Here is a 19,655-nt window from a genome sequence, read left to right as displayed (position 1 = left end):
TCTTAACTGGTACAGGTGTCATTTCAAGTGTAACTGCCAAATGCAGATGTACCCCCAATTTTAGAGTAAGAGCTAAGTACTGAAACTGTCAGTTGAGGTGTAAGTGCTGAGAGCTGAATTATCTGTGTAACACGTCTGTGCCAATGTCATTTTTTTCTGCTGGAAGGACCTTTCCCCACACGGGTAATGTCATGACACCTGTTACTGTTTGTCTATTTGCAGGAATCGTCCATTAAGTCTGAGCGACCTGCAGCGGGTGCTACAGAGCAGTGGTGTCCATGAAAGCCTGGTTTTCTCTGGAGGAGTGGTGGATCTAGAGGAAGGAGATGTTCTGAGGCTGATCCCCACAGCAGTGAGGCTGGTCACAGAGAGAGCCTCTCATGGAGACTGGATCCTCCGCAGCAGCTGGCTTTCACACCTGGCAAAGAGCTACAAATATGCCCCTGGTGTGTCTGCACACACAAACACACAGCAGCCCCAAAATTGTAGACTCCCAACTCCAAAAGACATTTTTGATGTTCAATAACAATAGATTTCCGAGGCAAGAATTAAAGTTCCATGTGCACGTTTTTGGCTGATGGCAAATACTGTGATACATTTGATTCCTGTACATGTCATGTTTTAGCTGGAAAACATTAAAATAGGATTATTGTAAATTGGGATTTTCAGTACTTTACACCATTAAACCTTGCCATTGTTGACTTTTCTAGATTTAGCGTTGGTCCAGGTGGAGGCAGGAAACAGGGCTCTGAGGGCTGTGTTTGGTAGCAAACTTGCTGCTAAAGGCAAGTCACTAGCAGAGTTGCTCCAGCCTCACAGCATAGGTAAGCCTTCTATGATTTCCTTGTTCTTCTTCTCCAGTCTTCTGTCTTTTTCAGTCTTCTTCTTCTTTGATTATATATTTTTTTCATAAAAAAAGCCATTGTGGCTTGTAGCAGCTCTAGCTTCAACCAACCTTCAGTGTCTCAGTCATGCAGAATTATATTGTGGAGGATGGGCTGGAAAGTTCTGAGAATCATTTCAGCTTAGCTTCAGTTAAGAACAGTTAACTTTCATATTCCTGTGGTAATTGTAAAAGAGTTTACATTTTCTATTAAAAAAAACATTCTAAGTGTCAGCACTCAAAAGAACTAAACTGTTGTTTTAAGTGCACACAGTGGAAGTAGTTAGGAAATAGTAGGACATAAAAGCTGTGGAACTGTTATTGTTGTCATTTATGCACAGATTAACTATATTGTCAGTTAATGTGTAAGTACTGAATGTACACATTTAAGGACACCCAGTTAAAGAGTATGTTGTAAACCAAAGAGTAGACATTAAAAGCAGTTTAAATTTCAGCTAAGGTGGAGATAATCTAAGTGTCCAGTATTTCTGCTATTGGATCACCAGGGTTATTTTCAAAACATTTAGGGCCATTTGTACTCACACAATAAGCTAAAAGTTGATCATTGTTGTGTGTTGTGTTGAAGATGAATACAGGATTCTGGTGGACATGCGCTGGAACAAACAATATCTGGACATTTTAGCCAATAAATGTAACTTTGAGGATGAGGAAAGATACACGGAGTTTCTGGAGACACTGAATGCAGTCGCTAACAGGTAATCAGTTTTCTTGCACTTCCCTGTATAGGAATCTGATGCCTCTCAAGGCTGCTGCAGTAAAACAAGCCATTTGCTGGACAAGGGATGGTAAACAAGTGAACATTGCTAAGAATTAGAATATGACAGAAACATAATGCACAAGTTCTGAAAATAACTTATTTTTTACATTTTTTGAATTAGCAAATCTTGTTACATGTCTACAAAGTGTATATATAAATGCAGCATTGTCGAATAGTCTGTTAGTTGCTATGAAATAAAAGAAGAAAAAACCTTTTGAGGCTAGAGAACTTCTTTTGGCTGCTGCTCAAGCGAAAGTGTTCTAAAGTTGTACAATGCCTTTTTACCTGTTAGAATTGTTCTGATGATGGACAGAGAAGAGAGGTCTGTGATCTGCACATGTGCCATCAACCTGTCTGCTCAGAACTGTGCTCTGAGAATAGCTACAGCCTTCAGCAAAGGTATGCATGGGGCACTTTTCAGACTGACAGCATAACTGCCTGACTGTCTGAATCAAAACATCTGTCCACTGAGTTACACAGGACTGTTAATAGTAAGTAAGTAATAGTAGGACTAGTAATAGTAAAATGTGTTAATCAGAATTAGCTTGTCTGGTTCTCCCCATGCAGGGACTGTGGATATTGGCCACCTGCCCCATCCAGTGCTGATGCACCTGCAGACCTTCTTGGACCTGTGGGACTCCTTCACCCTGCAGGCTGTGCAGAATGGGCATCCCTCCATCTCAGACCACATTATGTTTGAGGTCAGATTTTTAAATTAGACTCACTTTCTAGCCATGACTCTCATTGTCTGGGTTGTTTTTATGGAAAAAATGTATAAATGCTATACAACTGCTGTTAGCTCTATTTTTGCTATTACTACTGTTATTAATACTGGTACTCGTAGTAATAGTATTGCTATTCCTACCACCAGTTTCTGTTGCTGTTGTTACTGTTGCTATCTACTACTACTATTATTACTTCTATTATGCTGCAGCCCGCTTCTTCATGAGGAAGAAAAAGAAGGTGCATATCACCTCTATCTTAGCACATTTACATTGGCTACCAGTTAAATTCAGGGTTGAGTACAAGATTTTAACTTTTGTATTTAAAGCCCTGCATTTTCTGGCTCTAGTCTACATCTCAGACCTTATTTGGCCATACTCACCCTGGAGATCCCTTAGATCATCCTCTGATAATCTATTAAACATTCCATTGTCTTGTTTGAAAACTAAAGGTGATAGATCCTTTTCTGTTTTAGCCTGTAAGCTGTTTAATTCGTTACCTCAATCTGTTAGGTTATCATCTTCTTTATCTGCATTAAAATCATCACTGAAAATGTATCTTATTTTCTCAGGCCTATTTATAATTGTTGTACCTGTGATTTGTCTTCAGATCCTTCAGCTGCTGCAGTGGCTTGATCGTTTCTGGGACGTCTGTAGCACACTGCCGGCTGACTCTCAGGGCATCTCTGTGCTGTCTCTGCACTGGCAGTGGGTGCAGAAACACCTCATCCTCCGGCTGCCACAGTTGCTGCTGGGAGACGCGTTCACCACATTTGAGTAACTAGTCTTCACGCTAAATAATGAGCTTCACAAAGTGCAGTTATTTCTTTTGTTTTTAACTAACTTTTACTGTTGCAAAGCTAACATGACTATCTTACAGGTAGTATTTTGATTTTACATATTATTGACGTATTACAATTGTGTTGCAGGAATTGTATTTTCCAATGTCCAAAGTTGTTATATTGCTGATTAACAATGGCTGTCCTGAACTCCAGGGGTCAGCAGGAGCTGCAGACGGTCTCTGCAGCCATCCAGACTGTTCTGTCCACCCCTGTGTCTATGACCACAGCCCTGAAAGGCATCCAGAAAACTCTGGGCAAAGCACTGCCATTTAAGGTTGGTAAAGACTCCACCAGCTTTACTTTACTGTCAGACCTTTACACATCTTTACTCATCACTTTCACTTGTGTTTTCTGGTTTCTTGTGGTATTTTTTCTCTTTTGTAAAATGTCTGTCAAACCAAAAAGAAAGTTAATCCAGATTGGAATAATGCCTCAGATTCATAACATACATGTATTTGAGATTATCTGAGCAACTTCTTAAACCATATTCATCTTTTTCTCCAGCTTGAGTCAGTGGCTGAGTGTGCGTCTCAGCTACAGCTCCTGGGTAAAGCCTTGGATGTGACCGATTTAAGGCTGGACAGCACCACGATTCCTTGGAAACAGGAGCTGGTCCGCCTTCACGGCGCTGGGCTCCAGCTGGATCTCAAAGAGGGTCTGCTGGAAGCCTGGGGCCTTGTTCTGCTGGCAAACAACCAGCTGGATCCACAGAAATCTGGTGAGCTTGTCACAGAAACATCCTGTGCGTCCATCTTGCCATGTGTGGTCTGGGAATACTCACGATTGTTGGTTGATGTGTCTGTCTATATCTCAGCAGTTGCATGCACTACAGCCTCCTAATAATTCTCACACGTTTTACTTTGAATTTTCATTAGACTTTAAGACCCGTCAGTGTTGTCCTAGTTAAACTTGTTTTAGCAGATTTGCCTTTAATGTAATATTTACTGCATTTTATGCTAAAGTTAAGTATTTTCCTTTTTTCCTGGCAATTTGGTCCTTTTATATTTTAAGAAAAAAAAGAAAACTGTAAGATGCTACATCTTCCTATCTCTCTCTTTATATATAATAAAAAGAGTTAAATCGGTGGTCCTTGTAAAACTTCAGTTTACCAGTAATATAAGTGCTTCTAGTTCTGTTCTATGTAAAGTCACTAAATTTTCCCAAAAATAACAATCAAAATGTCAGAAGAATTTTTTTTACATCAGTTTTTTATATTAAAAATGAAAAATAAATCCATCTACTGCATGAATTCAAATTAATGTGTTCTGATCAGGAGTACTAGAGAAGTTAGTCTTGAGTGTGGAGCAGCAGCAGTGTCAGATGACTTCCAGAGGTCTGTTGGAGGTCTGCTCCATGGCCAGGGATGAGGAGCCAGTGGACAGAGTCCAGTTGACCCGTGAGGAGATGCAGCAGCTCAGAAGCAGAGCCCAGCTCTGGCCCCTGATGGAAGAACTGGCTGTACTCAACCAGCTACGACTCAGCACTGACCTGCTGCACCTAGCTCTGTCTCCTGGGTAAAAGTGTTTTTCTTAACAAAACCATTTTGGGGACTGATGTCAAACTAGTTGGCTGTTTTAAAACATTTTTCTGTTGATGCACAGTGATCAGGAGGCAGAGGACAGTTTACGTCGAGAACTCTCCAGACATCTTCGTTACTGCCTCCAGTCCACACCAATGAACGTTGGTCAGCTCCAGCCACTCTGGTTCCTCCTCAGCAGTGACAGGGTTGGTAGAATTAGCAATTTCTTGAAATTGAACTTACAGGATGTGTTTTTTTTGTTTGTTTTTTTTTTTAAAACATTTTACAAAAGCAGGGATGACAATTAATTTTATATGTAAACAAGCAAAAATGCTGGAATATTTGAAAATATGTAGAAAATAATAGATGATTATTCAAAGCTACAATATTAAATAATGCTGCTCATGGTTCCTTCCCCTGTAGCCGGCTGAGGAGCTGCAGTTTGTGTGGTGTGACCTGTTGTCTGAGGCTCTGGCTGCCCTCTGGACCAGTAGTGTGACCTCAGACCCAGACCGCTGGCTGAAATGGGACCCACTGAGTCCTGAGACCCAGAAGGATCCAAAGCTGAGCCATGGAGCAGATAACATGGTACTGGCCATGCACAAACCCTGTTGATGTCACTGAATTGATCAGTGGCCCACTGTTGAGCAAACACATCACATTTCCTCCTGAGTTTCTAAAATACTTACTGATCAATCCTACTTTCAGGGTCCAGCTCTGCTGAGTAAAGCCGTCTGGTCACATTGCATGTTTGGAGTGCTCAGCAGCAGTGTGACTGGAAATCTTTGTGAGCCATCAGGAACCACCCTTCTCTTCTGTGTCAAATTGGGGGACTGGAAGGAGAGGATTCAGCAGCTGCAGGATGTATCTGCAGTATTGTGGGATAATATGGCCATCCCCGCAATGGCTGAATTCAGGTAGATTAGAAGGATCATACATTTAAAGTACTGTGCAAAGGTTTTAGAAAGGTCCTGTGTAAAAATACACAGGAGATCATTTTAATATAAATTACCTAAATGGTTTTTCATTTATAAATTAACTTCATACAAAGTGTAATAAAGGAAACAAACCTAAATCTACTGTGTTTGCAGCTCTCCCCTTTGCCCTTAAACCAGTAGCAGTTCTGTGGTTTAACACTGTGGTTTAGCACAGTTTCTCTTGGTACTTTGAAGCACCTTGGAGAAGCTGTTGTAGTTTCTCTGTAGATTCAAACTGAATCTGGTGAGATCAGGCCTCTGTGGGTGTCAGACCATCTGCTGCAGGAATTCCGGTTCTTCTTGCCTTTGAAAACAGTTCTTTGTGAATTCTAGTGGGTTCTTTATGGGCTTGTTGTCTTACACAGGGAACCTTGGATCAATCACACACCTTACGTTGATATGTGATAAGAATCTTAAACATCTAAGTGCCTAAAACGTCTGCATAGTACTGTATAAGCATGGGCTTCCTAAAAAAACACATACATTCATCTCCTCAGGGGCACAGACTTCAGACTCCAGGGCGTGGTCCTGCGTCGGCAGCTTCAGAGCATGGCCGACCTGCTCCCACCTGGCCTGCAGGAAGGCTACATGGAGAGCTGTGAGAGCCTTGTGGAAGATCCCGACCCGCTGATAGCTGCCCAGGAGATCCAGACAGTCTTGAGAGATTTCCTGCCCCCCTCTCTGCTCCCTGACAGCCTGGTGGAAGCCTGCATCACCTGCGTGCAGCAGTATGTCCAAAGCAAGATTCAAGGCTCTAACCTGTTGACCCGGTCCGGAGTGTTCTGGGTCAATATGGGTCTGCTGCACTTTAAAGTGTGGACACCACAGACCATATTTGACCCAGCTGTGAAGAGAGCCTACAAACTCAGCTATGCTCAGCAGGAGGTCAGCAACTTTTCATCCTTCTGTCCCTTCGCATACTTGGCTATACAGAACGTTTTCATTAAAGAAGATAGCAGCTTTGTCTATTTATTATAAAAAATGACACATTAAAACACCAAAAAGAATGGCCCATCCTGCCTTAAAAAATTTTTACTCCAGTATCGAATATTTTTAAGGATTCTATGTTACTAGATGGTGGTTAAAGCTGGGAAAGCTCTGAGCCAATGACAGGATTGAACTGCCCCTCTGTGTTTCTTGTAGCTGGCTCTGCTGCTGGAGGAGTGGAGAGGACGTAGCCTGTCGTCTCAGCTGATGACTGGAGCAGAGCTGGAGGAGAGCAGCACCACTGATGGCTTCCAGCATCCTCGGATCAGGTCAGAGACAGCCTTGCAATGCCACAATAAAATTCAAAAACAATCACAATTCAAGGGATGGCAGCAGGTTTATCTTGCTTATGCACATTCAGGATATGTGTTTTGAACAGCCACACTAGACCATGGGTGAGAGTTAAGAATTGAATGATTGACTTGTGGTTTCAGGTACCTATGGATCCGTATGCAGCAGTTGAAGGAGCAGATAGCTGAGCTCTCCAGGAAGCAGGCCTGTCGGCCTCATGAACCCCAGTATGGCCGTCTCTTCCAAGATCTGCAACACTACCTCTGCAGCATTGGCCAGGCATCTGCAGTGGAAGACCTGCTGTCTCACCTACTGAAGGCTCTGCAGGGCCCCTCCTCCAAGTCTAGGTCAGCGATTCAGGGTCTGATGAAGGAGGAAGCTGTGTGGCAGAACTCCCAGCAGCGCTTCTGCCAGAGGCTGCTGGAGGACTATCCACTGTATCCTGATGTGGTTGGTCCATTGCGGACCAGCATCCTCCAGCTCCGGTACGGTATGAGGCTGGTGGCCTCCGAGCTGGCTGCCTCACTAACACCTATACCAGGTCTGTCCCAGCTGGTGTCTTGCCTGGTGGCCTACCCATCCATATCCCCGAGCTTCCCTTCTTACCTGGCCCGGGCAGATTTCCTCTGCTCCACGGCTTGTATGGATGTTCTGCGCTGCCTGATCAAGCTTCTGCCCCAAAAGGACCCTGAGCATGTGGTCCCCCAGTCCTCCACACTGCTTCTGAATGCTCTGCAGCAAGTGCATTGCCACACTCTGTGCACCGGAGACTTCAGCCACGAGACACACAGCCTCTTCAGACACATCTGTCAGGTCAGACCTGTTTATTTACCACTGCCTTATTTGTATGTAATGCAGCTGTAGTAAATATCATATTTTAAAATGAAAAACAGGTTTTTATTCAACAAGTGTGAGAACATTTGTTGAACTTTCGAGGCTGAATGTTGTTGCTGTGCTGAATGTATCATGCTTGTTCCTCAGGCTCTGGTGAATGAGTGGGATGAGCAGGAGAGACAGAGGAGAGAGCGAGAGCAGCTTGAGGCCAACCTGTACCACAGCAGCAGCCAACTGCATGGCTTAGGACTGACTGAGGATGAGCAGGAGGAGAAGGAATTTAGATGCCACTTCCCTGAGTTCAGCAAGGTATTCACATAGAATGGCTTGTCCTGGTGATAAACACTGTATGAGACAGGCTGGTACTGATCTTTCTTATTGTTTTTGTTTGCTCTGGTGTAATATGACAGCATTAGAAGCTGCTTTGTAAAGCAATACAAAACAAGCCACAGATGAAACACGGAATCACAGCTAACAGTACTTATAAAGCTAAAATGAGATAAAAATACAGTAGATGCAATTAACAAAGGGGCCATTTACTTTTGAATTTATTTTGGTAATGAATTCATAGACCAGAGATATCAAGTTCCACAGTTTAAATTCCTTCTAGCCACTATTTTATACAGCTAAAGAAAACATGTCAATTACACAAACATGAATCATATGGTTTAACTTGAACAGTGCCACCTACCAGGGAGGAGGAGCACATTCATAAGATCATTAACATCACTGGTGGCCCTGATATTTCTATATATGCCTATCTGTGTTTGTGCAGAAGTTACATTCAGATTACCAAAGAATAAAAATGAAAGTCAGCAGTCAGTAGCAGTAAAAGAGTAAGATTACAGTATCAGTCACAAATGATGTAGGTTTTCCCAGCTCACTCTAGTTGTCCACAATTTTCATCAGGACTTTGCAGACATCATGTCCCTGCCAAGCCTGGATACACCAGCAGACTCCAGCAGAACCCAGGAGGAGTTAAGGGACAGCAGCTTCCTGTCTCCGACTGCCATGAACACAGTGGTCCAGGTGCATCAGCAGCACTGTCTGGCATACGCCCAGTCACTGTGGTACCAGGGCACAGCAGCAGCTAATTCCAGCAAAGAACCCATTAAAGCCCTTATCTCCTCTTATCAGATTGCTGCTCCTATGATGTCACACTTCTATCACCTGATTGGTTAGTATATTTGTTTGCTGTCACTTACACATTATATGCATCAGGGACATTGTGGCAGCAAAGCAGTAATGTACTTACGTAAACAGGATTATGATTTCCTTTGTTTCCCCCTCAGATTCAGAGCTGGACCAGCAGCTGACAGGCAGTGAACTGCTGCTCTCTACCCTCCTCCAAAACACTGTGCTGGGGTCAGGGGGTCCTGATTTTCTGGCTTTTTCATCAGAAGGGCCTTATGACTTCTATCATCAGCCCAATATGACTGAGACCCGCCTCTGTCTTCCTGTTCTGCAAGAGCTGAGTGTTGCGGTGAAGCAGAGACTAGATGACTGGCCGGAACACCCCGCACTCATAGAGGTCAGTTGTAAAGTACCAGGAAGCAAAGCCACTTTTACTCCCAGGTTACCGAGGTTAATAGTTCTGGTGTTTGTCAGGTCTTAAAGGTGCAATGTGTAAATTGTGTAATGTTCAGCAACATCTAGTGACGAGATGGGTGCTCACAAGGTTGAATATTGCATTCACAGCCCACTCCCCGTTTTCAGGCTTGAGGAAGGGTATGGTGGCCATCACATTTAAAACAAAATGTGATTCCCTGTATAGTCCCAGGAGTTGGTTTGTCCATTCTGGGCTATTTAAGAAACATGGCAACTCAGCATGGCTGCCTCTGTAAAAGAAGACCCATTCTAATGCAACAGTTGGCATTTTCTGGTGATAACACACTAATCACCACAATGTCAACATATTCATCAATACTGTATTTCATTTCTGCTAATAAAGCCGCCTAAATATTACAATCAAACTTTTTATGGAATTATTAGATTTTACTACATTTTCACAATGAAATACATTGATTTGTCAACATGTTATTGAAACTATGAACATTTTTTTCACCGAACATATTTCCCATGCTAGCAATCATTTGACACAGAAAAATATTAACATTGATTTTGGAGTTTAAAAGTTTTCTAGCTATACTTACAGATAGCATAACAAACCTATGTAGACACAAGATGCTACTGCGCTCAAATGAGAAACTGTACTGCCATCTATATCTAACTATATCTTAGTGCTGGGCAGTAAAACGGTTTAAACCAAATACTAGTGTTTATTTTTATGATATGAATTTTTAACATACCTCAAGTGTATGTCGCTTACACAAGGGTCAGAACGGCGGAACACTGTTTGAGAGGGGGCCTTTTTCACCCTTTTCCAACATGCATGGTGAGGGCATAGCTGTATGTGTGACAGTGAAGATGGAGAGGACAGACAAGAAAATTATGAGACGAGAAAAGTTCGAAAACTGACACAGGAAGAACTTGTGCCAAAAAGAGGAGCTGTGTCTGTTGTTTGGAAGTACTTTGTTTTAAAAATCCGACATCAACCAAACGACGATTTTTTGCAAATGTTGTCAGGCTAAAATTGTCGCTGCAGATGACAACACCAGCAATTTGCACCACCACCTTAGCCACAAGCATATCATGTAATATGAAGAATGCAAGCAACTGTCGTCTGTGTCCTCCACATCAGCAGGTACCACTGGAAAGGAAAGGAGAAAGGAAAGTCCAGTCAGAAGACACGTTTGCTAAAGGGGGATAGCCTACGACAAAAAAGCAAACGGTGGACTCTTATCTCTATCCACCCAGCCAAAAACATGGTCCCGCTTAATACTGTTGAGCGAGATGGAATTTTTTTTACAGTATTCACTCATCATGACAGTAAAATAGGCCATTTTAAGGGACATACCATGATATACATTTTTGGTCATACAGCCCAGCACTACTATATCTGTAACTAACCATGGAAATAAAAAAAAAACAACTATGGAATCATGATGATAAAAGGGTAAAATGAATGAGGTAGTGCTGAAAATTCAAATCAATAACATAATCTTCTCTGTTGTATAGAAATGTGAAATTTTTCCTGATAAGTAGTTATATAATCCATGCGTTGGGTTGAACAGTAAAAATGGCTGGACAATGAGGTTTACTGCTTCTGTGGCCTGTGGAGTATGTGATCTCATGCTCTAAATGCTGTTGTAGAATGGACTCTGCTGGTGAGTCAAACTTGTCCTAGGTTGCTTGCAAGTGCAATCCTGTATGTGTGTTTTCCAGTTAACCGTGGTGATGGAGAGGATATTGGCTTTCAGTCTGGCCAGCCCACTTGCCAAGTTCCTCAGTGGTCTGGAGATACTGCTCAGTAAGGCACAGGTGAGCTCTGTTAGCAACATACCTCTTGCTGTGTCTGTTTACTTACATTCATTTTTGTACAGTGTTGAGCTCTATTGTTGTTACCTTGGTTCTCCACTGTGGTCTTCAGGACTGGGAAAATAATGCCAGCCGCTCAGTGTCTCTGCGGAAGGAGCTGGAACCAGTCACACAGCTCATTATCCAATGGCGCAAACTGGAGCTCAAGTAAGACACCTTAAATTAAATGTATAATTTATCGTACCTCTTTGATACTTGGTGTTAAGAGATTGAAACTATAAGTCCTTAAATTGTGCTGTGTAAGGGAAGTAGAAGTTCTTTGCTGTTCCAGAATGTATAATGTAAACATCTCCTGTCATTTTTGTGTGGTAGTTGTTGGTCAAGCAGTTTGGACAATGCAATGAAGCGGCATACTGAGAAATCAACCAAACACTGGTTCTCACTCTACCAGCTGGTAGAGAGGTATCTGGCAGAACAGAGGATGGAGGCTAGTTCAGGTACAACCAGAATGGCTCACATAATAATTAAGTTAATTAGGAATTGAACTATTTTTATGTACACAAAGATATCTATGTGTGTTTATGTGGGGAGTTCCAAAAATCCTAAATTAAAATGATTATGCTAAAATAATATTAGCTTGCTTGTCATTTTACTGCATGTGTAAATACATCATTGTGTCCTCTGTCCTCTCCAGGTGAGGAGGTGGAGCAGCTCACCCTGTCCTCAGTGTCTTCCTCACTCCAGGCTTTCATGGAGGGCTCCACCCTGGGTGAATTCCACACCCGCCTGGCAATGCTGCTCAGCTTCCATTGCCACATCCTTCTGGTGCCTAAGCAGCCTGGACAAGGTGAGTCCTCTATCCTTTCCTTTACCAGCCAGTCCTGGTATATGGTGATAGCCTGACTAGCCAGAAGAAGAGTTAGTCTGGCTGACCGGGTTACCATGGTGAGAGTTATTAATCACTACTTCTCTCCGTACTGGCTATTTAAGAAAATGTTGAATTTATGGAAATAAATTATATCTTATATTTGTAACTTTGGTCTCTTTGTTCATTGTTTAATACATTTGCAGAATGTTGTTCTGTTTTCCCTTTATTATGGGCTATTGGGTGTACAAAGATGGATAGAATTTTACCAATTTAAAATTAAATGTGCAACACAGAAATGTGCAAAAAGCAGAGTGGTCTGAAGACTGTCTAAAAAAAGAACAGCGGTTTGCCAACTATTTGGATTATTGTAGTATTAGTCAAATTATATTGACACATCAGCCATATGTTTTTGTCCACATACCATGCATTGTACCATGCACTCATACATCACTGGTTAGATTTTAATTAAATTCAGTAGTGCAATGGAAATTATCTCATCACTAAAGTTTAAACATACTTTTGACCTGACCTACAAAAATTACAGGTCGAAACACAGGAATATGTAGTATAAGTGGCTTTTTGCCTCTGAGAGACTGCACCAATGATGGTGCATAATGACAGGTTAACTGTTGCCTGTTTTACAGAGTCTTTGTCCAGTCTTCTGTGGAACCTGCACAAATACTACAGCCAGTTCTCTGACTACATCCACACAAGAATCAGTGAACTCAGGCAGCCCATTGAGAAGGAGCTTAAGGTATGTGTAATTGCTGGGATTGCTGTGCAAACAAGCAAGCCCAAGATATGTTCTTCGTTTTTTCTCTTTATTTTTATTCTGCCGTTTTTCCAGTCGCTGTCTGGTCCTACACCAGTCGATGTAGAAACGTCAAATACCGTAGCGTTCATCTTGATGAAGAGAGGGTTGCTTCTACTTTTTTCAGCGATACCTTTTATTTTCCGAGAAATTCCAGGTTTTGTTGGAAAATTTTCCCATAGAAATGAATGGGGGGAATGTGCAAATCCTCTTCAACTTTGTCCTCTTTCAGCTTCAACTGTGTTAGCATACTTTCAGCTAGAAACACCATTTGACCTTTAAGCAGTTCAGAAGGCATTAATCTATTAATATTGTATTCAGCTTTTTGATATCTGTTACAGTTTTTCTTTAATCACACTTTACGTTTGTTTTTGGTTTTTTTGGGGGGCTTTTTCTGAATTTTACATTGGTGTGTATGGGAGAAAGCTAGAGTGCGTGATGTCACTGATGACATGCTCTTCAGCTTTTTTTCAACTTTTTTGTGTCTTTTCTTCTCTTCTTGTGTCAACTTTCAGCTATATAAACAATTTATATATCAAAGTAGTAGAGATTCTTGTCTTCTTTCAGGTAATGCTGTTCTCATTTTGATAGGACCTACGATTTTTCCACCAGGTGGCCAAACCCACAGAGTGTGCCTGCTCAATCTCTGTCACTCCCATTATAAAAGATCTCCAGGAGTTCTGGTGAAAAACATAAATGAAGACTGTTTCTAACTCGCCACCAATCCTTCATTTTTTGGAATATCGTCACAAAAAAAGTGGATCAGTCTCTTTGTTGAAACCTCCTGGCACTGTTAGTGAAAGAATTATTTTGATAGATCTTATAGTTTTTCTGCAGTCCTCCATTTTGTGAGGTGAAGTTTTCTCAGCTTCTCTATTCTGCGTGTGTAAAGGGCTGTGTCACTGTCACTCCCCCTCCCACTCTGGGCTTAGGTCACCATAGCAACAGCTCACAAAGCAATAGCAGAGACCACAGCTGTCTGTGGTTGGTAATTAAGAATGACTGGCTGCCTAATGTCCATTGCTGTTACACATGGAGACCATTCTCAGCTATTTAGAGCAATTTACACTATGGTGCTGTTTTAAATGTCAGCCATGGTGTCGTCTCCCAGCAGGCCATGTTCAGACTTTCACAATAAAAGTCTACAGTTATTTATAGGAAGATATTACATTTTTGTAAAGTATAAGGAATATTCAAAATAAAGTCCAGATTCTAGTATAAGGTCCCATGAGTCTCCTGCAGCACTTTGTCCTTTCAAAATAAAAGCCCTGAAATAGCATTTTCTCAACAGAAAAAAGCCCTGAAACAGCAACTCAATATTAAAACGGACATTGGTTATTGGCATACAACTTCTGGCACCAAGTGAGGCCATTTTCAGTGTCATCCATGGTTTCTGACATGGTCAGACTTTCACAATAAAAGTCTGCAGTTATTTATAGGAAAATATTACATTTTTTTTAAAAAAATAGAATGGAATATTCAACAAAAACTCCAGATTCTAGTATAAGGTCCCATGAGTCTCCTGCAGCATTTTGTCCTTTTCAAAATAAAAGCCTTTTTATAGCATTTTCTCAAAATAAAAGGCCTGAAACAGCAACATGATCTTAAAATGGTCGTATACAGCTTCAGGCACCAATTGAGGTCATTTTTAATGTCAGCCATGGTGTCTGCTCCCAGGACATGGTGAGACTTTCACAATGAAAGTCTACAGTTATTTATAGAATGATATTACATTTTTGTAAAGTATAAGGAATATTCAAAATACTAGTATTCTAGTATAAGGTCCCGTGAGTTATGAGTGTTTTTTTCTTTGTGTACCAATACTAACCTTGTCTATACATGTGATATTAATTTATTCAAATATACTGTGCATGTACGTTAATTCATTTATGTTCTACATTAATGTGAACTGTTGTCCTCAGGACTTTGTCAAGATCTCCAGGTGGAATGATGTCAGTTTCTGGTCCATCAAACAGTCTGTGGAGAAGACACATCGGTAAGATATCACCTGGGTTTGGCCCTGTTGGAAGCTTTATGCCAAACATTTACAGAATAGCTAGTTCCTCTGCTGCCTCTTATCTGCTCTTTTTTTTCTCTCTCTCTCAGAACGCTCTTCAAGTTTGTCAAGAAGTTTGAGGAGGCTCTGAATGGTCCTATTGTTCCTGCTCTGGTAGAACAGAGAAGCAGTGCAAGCATGGACAGTGTGGACAGCAACCCTGAAGAAACACCAATCCATCGAGTTCACTTGGCACTGAAGAGCATCATGCCTGGGAAGGGCAGAGATCTGCAGGTACAAGTCTGAAAGAACAGAATATGTAACAGAATGTTTTCTGACCACTCTTCATTATATCAACATATGATAGTAGGATTTTTCATTGTGATTTTAAGTTTTCTCATTTATTGGCATGTTCTTTGACAGTGAATACAGAATGAATAATATAGTCTGTGATTTTTAGATTGACAGTGCAGAGGAAGGAGTTGAAGCTTCCTCTCTTCAGGGACGTCTGCCTGTTCTGGCCAGGAAAATGAAGAAAATGTGCCTTCAGCTCCTGCAGAAAAACCCAGTGCCTGAGCTGGCTGAAGACCTGGACTACTTCACTGGTAAAAAGGTTTTGGTTTTTATTCAGCAAACATTTGTCCCTGATTCTATTATTTCTCCACATAGTAGCCTTTAGCACCACTCTTAGGGCACACCTTAAATTTCACCACTACTGGTAATGTTTGAAGCAGCATGGTCATATGTTTTGTGTAGCTCTTTGCTATGGGATAGTTCGGTGAGTGTGAGGCCCTGGAAGGGCTTCAAACTTTCAGACTTGTTGAAACATTTCCTTTTAAAAACAATTTTAGTTCTGTAATTTTCTTTTCAGGCGAGGTCATCAGCAACCTGCGCGACCTGCAGCGCCTCACTATTGATATGTCAGGTCAGAAAGAGAAACAGAAGGCTGAGGTAAAGCACATCCTACAACAAAAACAGAGAGCTCTGTCAGACCTGTTCAAGATGCTCAGAGAAATAGGTAAGAGTCTCTCCTAGCTGTGTCAGGTGGTATGTTGACTCATATGAAACCAAAACAGTAAATCAGCTGGTCTCTCTGTTACCTTTAACCATTTAGGTCTGTCATACCATAAAGGCCTGACATGGAACAGGACAGCTGACACAGAAGAGATCCTGTACATACAGCCTCTGGAGATGACCACCGCTCTTTCTACTGTCAGCAGCCAGGGGCAGGCTGAGAACATGTAAACGAAACCTGTGCATACAGACATTGATGCTGATTGAGTCTAATACTATTTTGGTTTAGTATACCTACTGAACGTCCCAGCTTTGACAAGGCCACATGTTAATTGCCACTAAAGGAAAGGCTAATTGCAATAACTGTAAAAACTATTCTATGATGAAAACTATTAGAGCTATTATAAAACTAAAACATGTTCTGGAGTAACCAGCTTTAACCCTAAGTTCATCCTAAGTAGTGGACAAGTGTAAAATGCATACCCTCTACTGTCTGAAAGCCATTTCCATTCCTAATGTTCTAGGTTGTTTACAGAGCTGTGTACAGCATGGGATGGATGTCAGAAGTACTTTTACCGTTCATGGGCCAGGAGAATAGCCCTGCAGACTGCTCTCCAGCACCCTAACAAGGTGACAGGGTTCTGTGGTGGTCTGGTGGTGATGTTTTGACTGCTTTAACACCCATCTGCCTAAAAGTTATCAAAATGCTGGCCTTTTATTGTAGATAAAGCATTAATTTTAGCATCTTCTCTTCCTTACAGTTGTTGTGTGTATTATATTTATTTGGTTATAGGAGCTGGGTCTGGGGAACATACAGCGCTGTAGAGGTTTCTGCTCTCACATGTTCAAGCTGCTCCTCAGACAGAGGCAACGGCTGGCCACCCTCACTGAGAACTGGGTCCACCTCAGGTCAGTCTGTTTCCACAGGACCGGAGTTGCAGATTTTTTATTTTTTTTTTGTAATGTTGTGCTTGGCTATATCAAAAATAAACATCTACCAATTTGTTATTATAAGCTAGTTCTCAGAGTAACATTTTGATGAAGTTTGCCATACTAAAACAAATAAGGCCATAAGCTACAGGCGGATGGAATGGGATCTTGTGTTGGCACATCCGCAACCTGTGTTGTTTATTACTGTAATATGTCTTTTTTATATCCCTCCACCACCTCTAGGAGGCTAACAAACAACATACAGGCTATCAAGGATCAGCTCCAAAGCCACAGTACAGGCCAAGGCTGTACCCTCCCACCCCAGGCCTCTCTTCAGGGCTGGGTCAGCAGAGGCCAGGCACTGGCTGCCCAATGCACCACCCTCCTGCAGCAGCTGCTCTGGCTGCTCCAGTGCTGTCCTGAGGACATTCAACAGAAGGAAGAGATGAGCAACTGCAGGCAGCACACCCTGAGGTGCCCGTCCCCACTGACAGCACAGTGTCAGCCCCTTGGCTGTGTGATGAGGAAGGGAGATGCGGCCTGGTGCCAGCTACACCAGCGTCTGACCGCAATGTTGAACCAGACCAAGAGCTTGAAGGTTGAGCTAGAAGCCATGGCCCAGCAGAGCTGCGAGAGAGTTCTCCACACATGGTAAAACACTACTTCTTAGGAGTTCATTTGAAATCAGATATACAGTTCCAACTGTCCTGACAACACTTGCTTTCCACAGGGACCATTTTGTAGCATGTTGTTCAGGATTCGACAAGATGGGGGCTGTAGCAGCTCAGATGCCCAGTGTAGAGGAGCTTTTTACCCCAACCTTCTGTGTTGGGAGCGCAGACAGCCAGCCAGCCATCACCCAGAGCCTACAGTATGTCAGAGGACAAGTTGAGGCTAACATCATTGAGTTCACTACCTGGAAGGCCCAGCTGCTCTCCCTGGACCCCCAGCATGCAGGTGATAGCATACTAATACTACTATTCATTCAGTTTATTACTGCTGACAAATTAATGGGGCAAACAAAGTCCTTTTTACTACTCGTTAAAAGCAACACTTTGAACATTTAAACTTTTAAATACTGTAAACCTACACCAGCCATGGTTCTACAGTTTCATTGGCTAAAGTCACAGCGTAATTAATTTGTCACTATTCACAACAATTAATTAATTAATTGATATACAATAAATGTCACTATTCACAACAACAAGCAGATAAAGCCACAGCCATTTTTTTTCTTTTTTCAGCTAAGCGATTCTTTAAAACAGAATATGTACACAAATAGACCAAATTATATTACGTCTTGCACACCCATACTGTGAGGCTTTCCTGCATAGTGGACATAATACATACAAATCAAATTATATGCAAAAATATAGTGCTGATATATGCAATTTTGTTTTCCTTTTACTACTACAAAATGTACTGTTTCAGGCCATGCATTCCCAAAATGTGAGGGGTAATACTGAAATTAAATCAAACTATATACAACTATTTACAATATATTTCAATTCAATTTCACTTATTTGCATAGCACTAAATCACAATATAGGCACTTCACAAAAAAATAAAAACAGAAACCCAACATATTCCCTTATGAGCAGCGCTTATGTGACAATTGAGAGGAAAAACTCCCTTTAAAGGAAGAAAAAACCTCCAGCAGAACTGGGCTCAGTTTGGGCGGCCACCTGCCTCGACCGGTTGGGGTGAGTGGATAGAGGAGAGAGAAAAGAACAGCAACAATAAACAACAAATAGACACTGCAGGTTGGTGGGACCAGTAACTGCACATCAGCAATATACAGCTCCAGGACCAGGGACACCTGCAGAAGGTACAGAGAGAGAGAGAGGGAGAGAGAGAGAGCACAGAGGACAGAGAGAGAGGGCACAAAATACTGTGGGAACTAAAAGAGCTGAGGTGTGGCTGTGCTGACTGAGCCAGGGGAGATCTGGTCCTGGTTTGAGTCCCACTCCTCCGCTTTGTCCATGTAGGCCTCCGTCTAGCATTCTGTGTGCTTGTTGTGGTTGTGCACATAAGTCATTTCTGTACATGACAATAACACATGTAAAATTTGAGATTTTTCAAGGTACAGATACTGCACACAAAAACAGATACAAAAAGTGCATGAAGCTTATATAGAGAATAATAAGCAAAATAAAAACAATAAATATTAATAAGAAGAATATTAATTCTCACCTCCCATTTTCCAAAAGTAAAGACAAATCTTCAGATGCACTCATTCTGTGGCTCTGACATCCCAGGATCGTTCTTTCCAAGTTTCAGAGCAGCCTTGTAGTTTTGCAGTCACGTCATTTTACAAAGGAAACCCATGACTCCAACTCCAAGCTTCGTCTCTGAACTTTCTAAACTTCATCTCCAAAGTTTCTAAATTATGTAAACTTGCATTTCTCACCATCTTTGTCCTTCGACCACTCTCTGCTGCAGCATGGCACATTGTGAATGCCTAATAGCTTATTTTTTTCTGCCATAAGATCTGATCCACCAGCACAAAAGTTAGTTTTCTGACTATAGCTAAAATTTTATTTACTTGAAGATTTATGATGGGCAGTTTCAGCGAAAATTAAAAGTAAGTCCCATCTCAACCACAGACTGCACCTTGAAGTGGGATTAAACTCAGGTCTCCTCCATAACTATGCCGCACCATTCCCCTTCATTAAACTTTGCCGTAAAAGGTAGCACATCATTCATTCACAAAATACGTTATATCAGAATATAATCAATCGGTTCCTTAAATAATAATCAATTATGTTCCTTAAAAAACATATGTACGCTTCCAGTTTAGTTGCACAAGAATGTTTTAGGAAAGA

At 41.7% G+C, this 19,655-nt stretch overlaps 1 protein-coding gene across 1 annotated transcript in view; it reads left to right on the top strand.

Moving 5' to 3' along the window:
• Positions 1-19,655, top strand: part of mdn1 (midasin AAA ATPase 1) — a 64,500-nt gene that overhangs the window by 32,343 nt on the left and 12,502 nt on the right. The window contains exons 49-80 of the mRNA XM_026318009.1: positions 223-446; positions 711-824; positions 1,470-1,599; positions 1,954-2,060; positions 2,229-2,362; positions 2,994-3,160; positions 3,379-3,499; positions 3,730-3,943; positions 4,499-4,739; positions 4,827-4,950; positions 5,168-5,332; positions 5,453-5,661; positions 6,219-6,606; positions 6,865-6,977; positions 7,143-7,812; positions 7,981-8,142; positions 8,743-9,010; positions 9,126-9,364; positions 11,119-11,214; positions 11,324-11,418; positions 11,584-11,708; positions 11,906-12,058; positions 12,724-12,833; positions 14,813-14,886; positions 14,997-15,180; positions 15,347-15,491; positions 15,758-15,904; positions 16,001-16,127; positions 16,425-16,530; positions 16,694-16,809; positions 17,074-17,481; positions 17,561-17,787. Of these exons, the coding sequence (XP_026173794.1) occupies positions 223-446; positions 711-824; positions 1,470-1,599; positions 1,954-2,060; positions 2,229-2,362; positions 2,994-3,160; positions 3,379-3,499; positions 3,730-3,943; positions 4,499-4,739; positions 4,827-4,950; positions 5,168-5,332; positions 5,453-5,661; positions 6,219-6,606; positions 6,865-6,977; positions 7,143-7,812; positions 7,981-8,142; positions 8,743-9,010; positions 9,126-9,364; positions 11,119-11,214; positions 11,324-11,418; positions 11,584-11,708; positions 11,906-12,058; positions 12,724-12,833; positions 14,813-14,886; positions 14,997-15,180; positions 15,347-15,491; positions 15,758-15,904; positions 16,001-16,127; positions 16,425-16,530; positions 16,694-16,809; positions 17,074-17,481; positions 17,561-17,787 (5,903 nt within the window). The remainder of the gene's footprint in view (positions 1-222; positions 447-710; positions 825-1,469; positions 1,600-1,953; positions 2,061-2,228; positions 2,363-2,993; positions 3,161-3,378; positions 3,500-3,729; positions 3,944-4,498; positions 4,740-4,826; positions 4,951-5,167; positions 5,333-5,452; positions 5,662-6,218; positions 6,607-6,864; positions 6,978-7,142; positions 7,813-7,980; positions 8,143-8,742; positions 9,011-9,125; positions 9,365-11,118; positions 11,215-11,323; positions 11,419-11,583; positions 11,709-11,905; positions 12,059-12,723; positions 12,834-14,812; positions 14,887-14,996; positions 15,181-15,346; positions 15,492-15,757; positions 15,905-16,000; positions 16,128-16,424; positions 16,531-16,693; positions 16,810-17,073; positions 17,482-17,560; positions 17,788-19,655) is intronic.

This window comes from Mastacembelus armatus, chromosome 24 (assembly GCF_900324485.2).
Source record: "Mastacembelus armatus chromosome 24, fMasArm1.2, whole genome shotgun sequence".
In the NCBI taxonomy this organism is placed as follows: Eukaryota; Metazoa; Chordata; class Actinopteri; order Synbranchiformes; family Mastacembelidae; genus Mastacembelus; species Mastacembelus armatus.
This window is presented reverse-complemented; position numbering and strand designations above follow the sequence as displayed.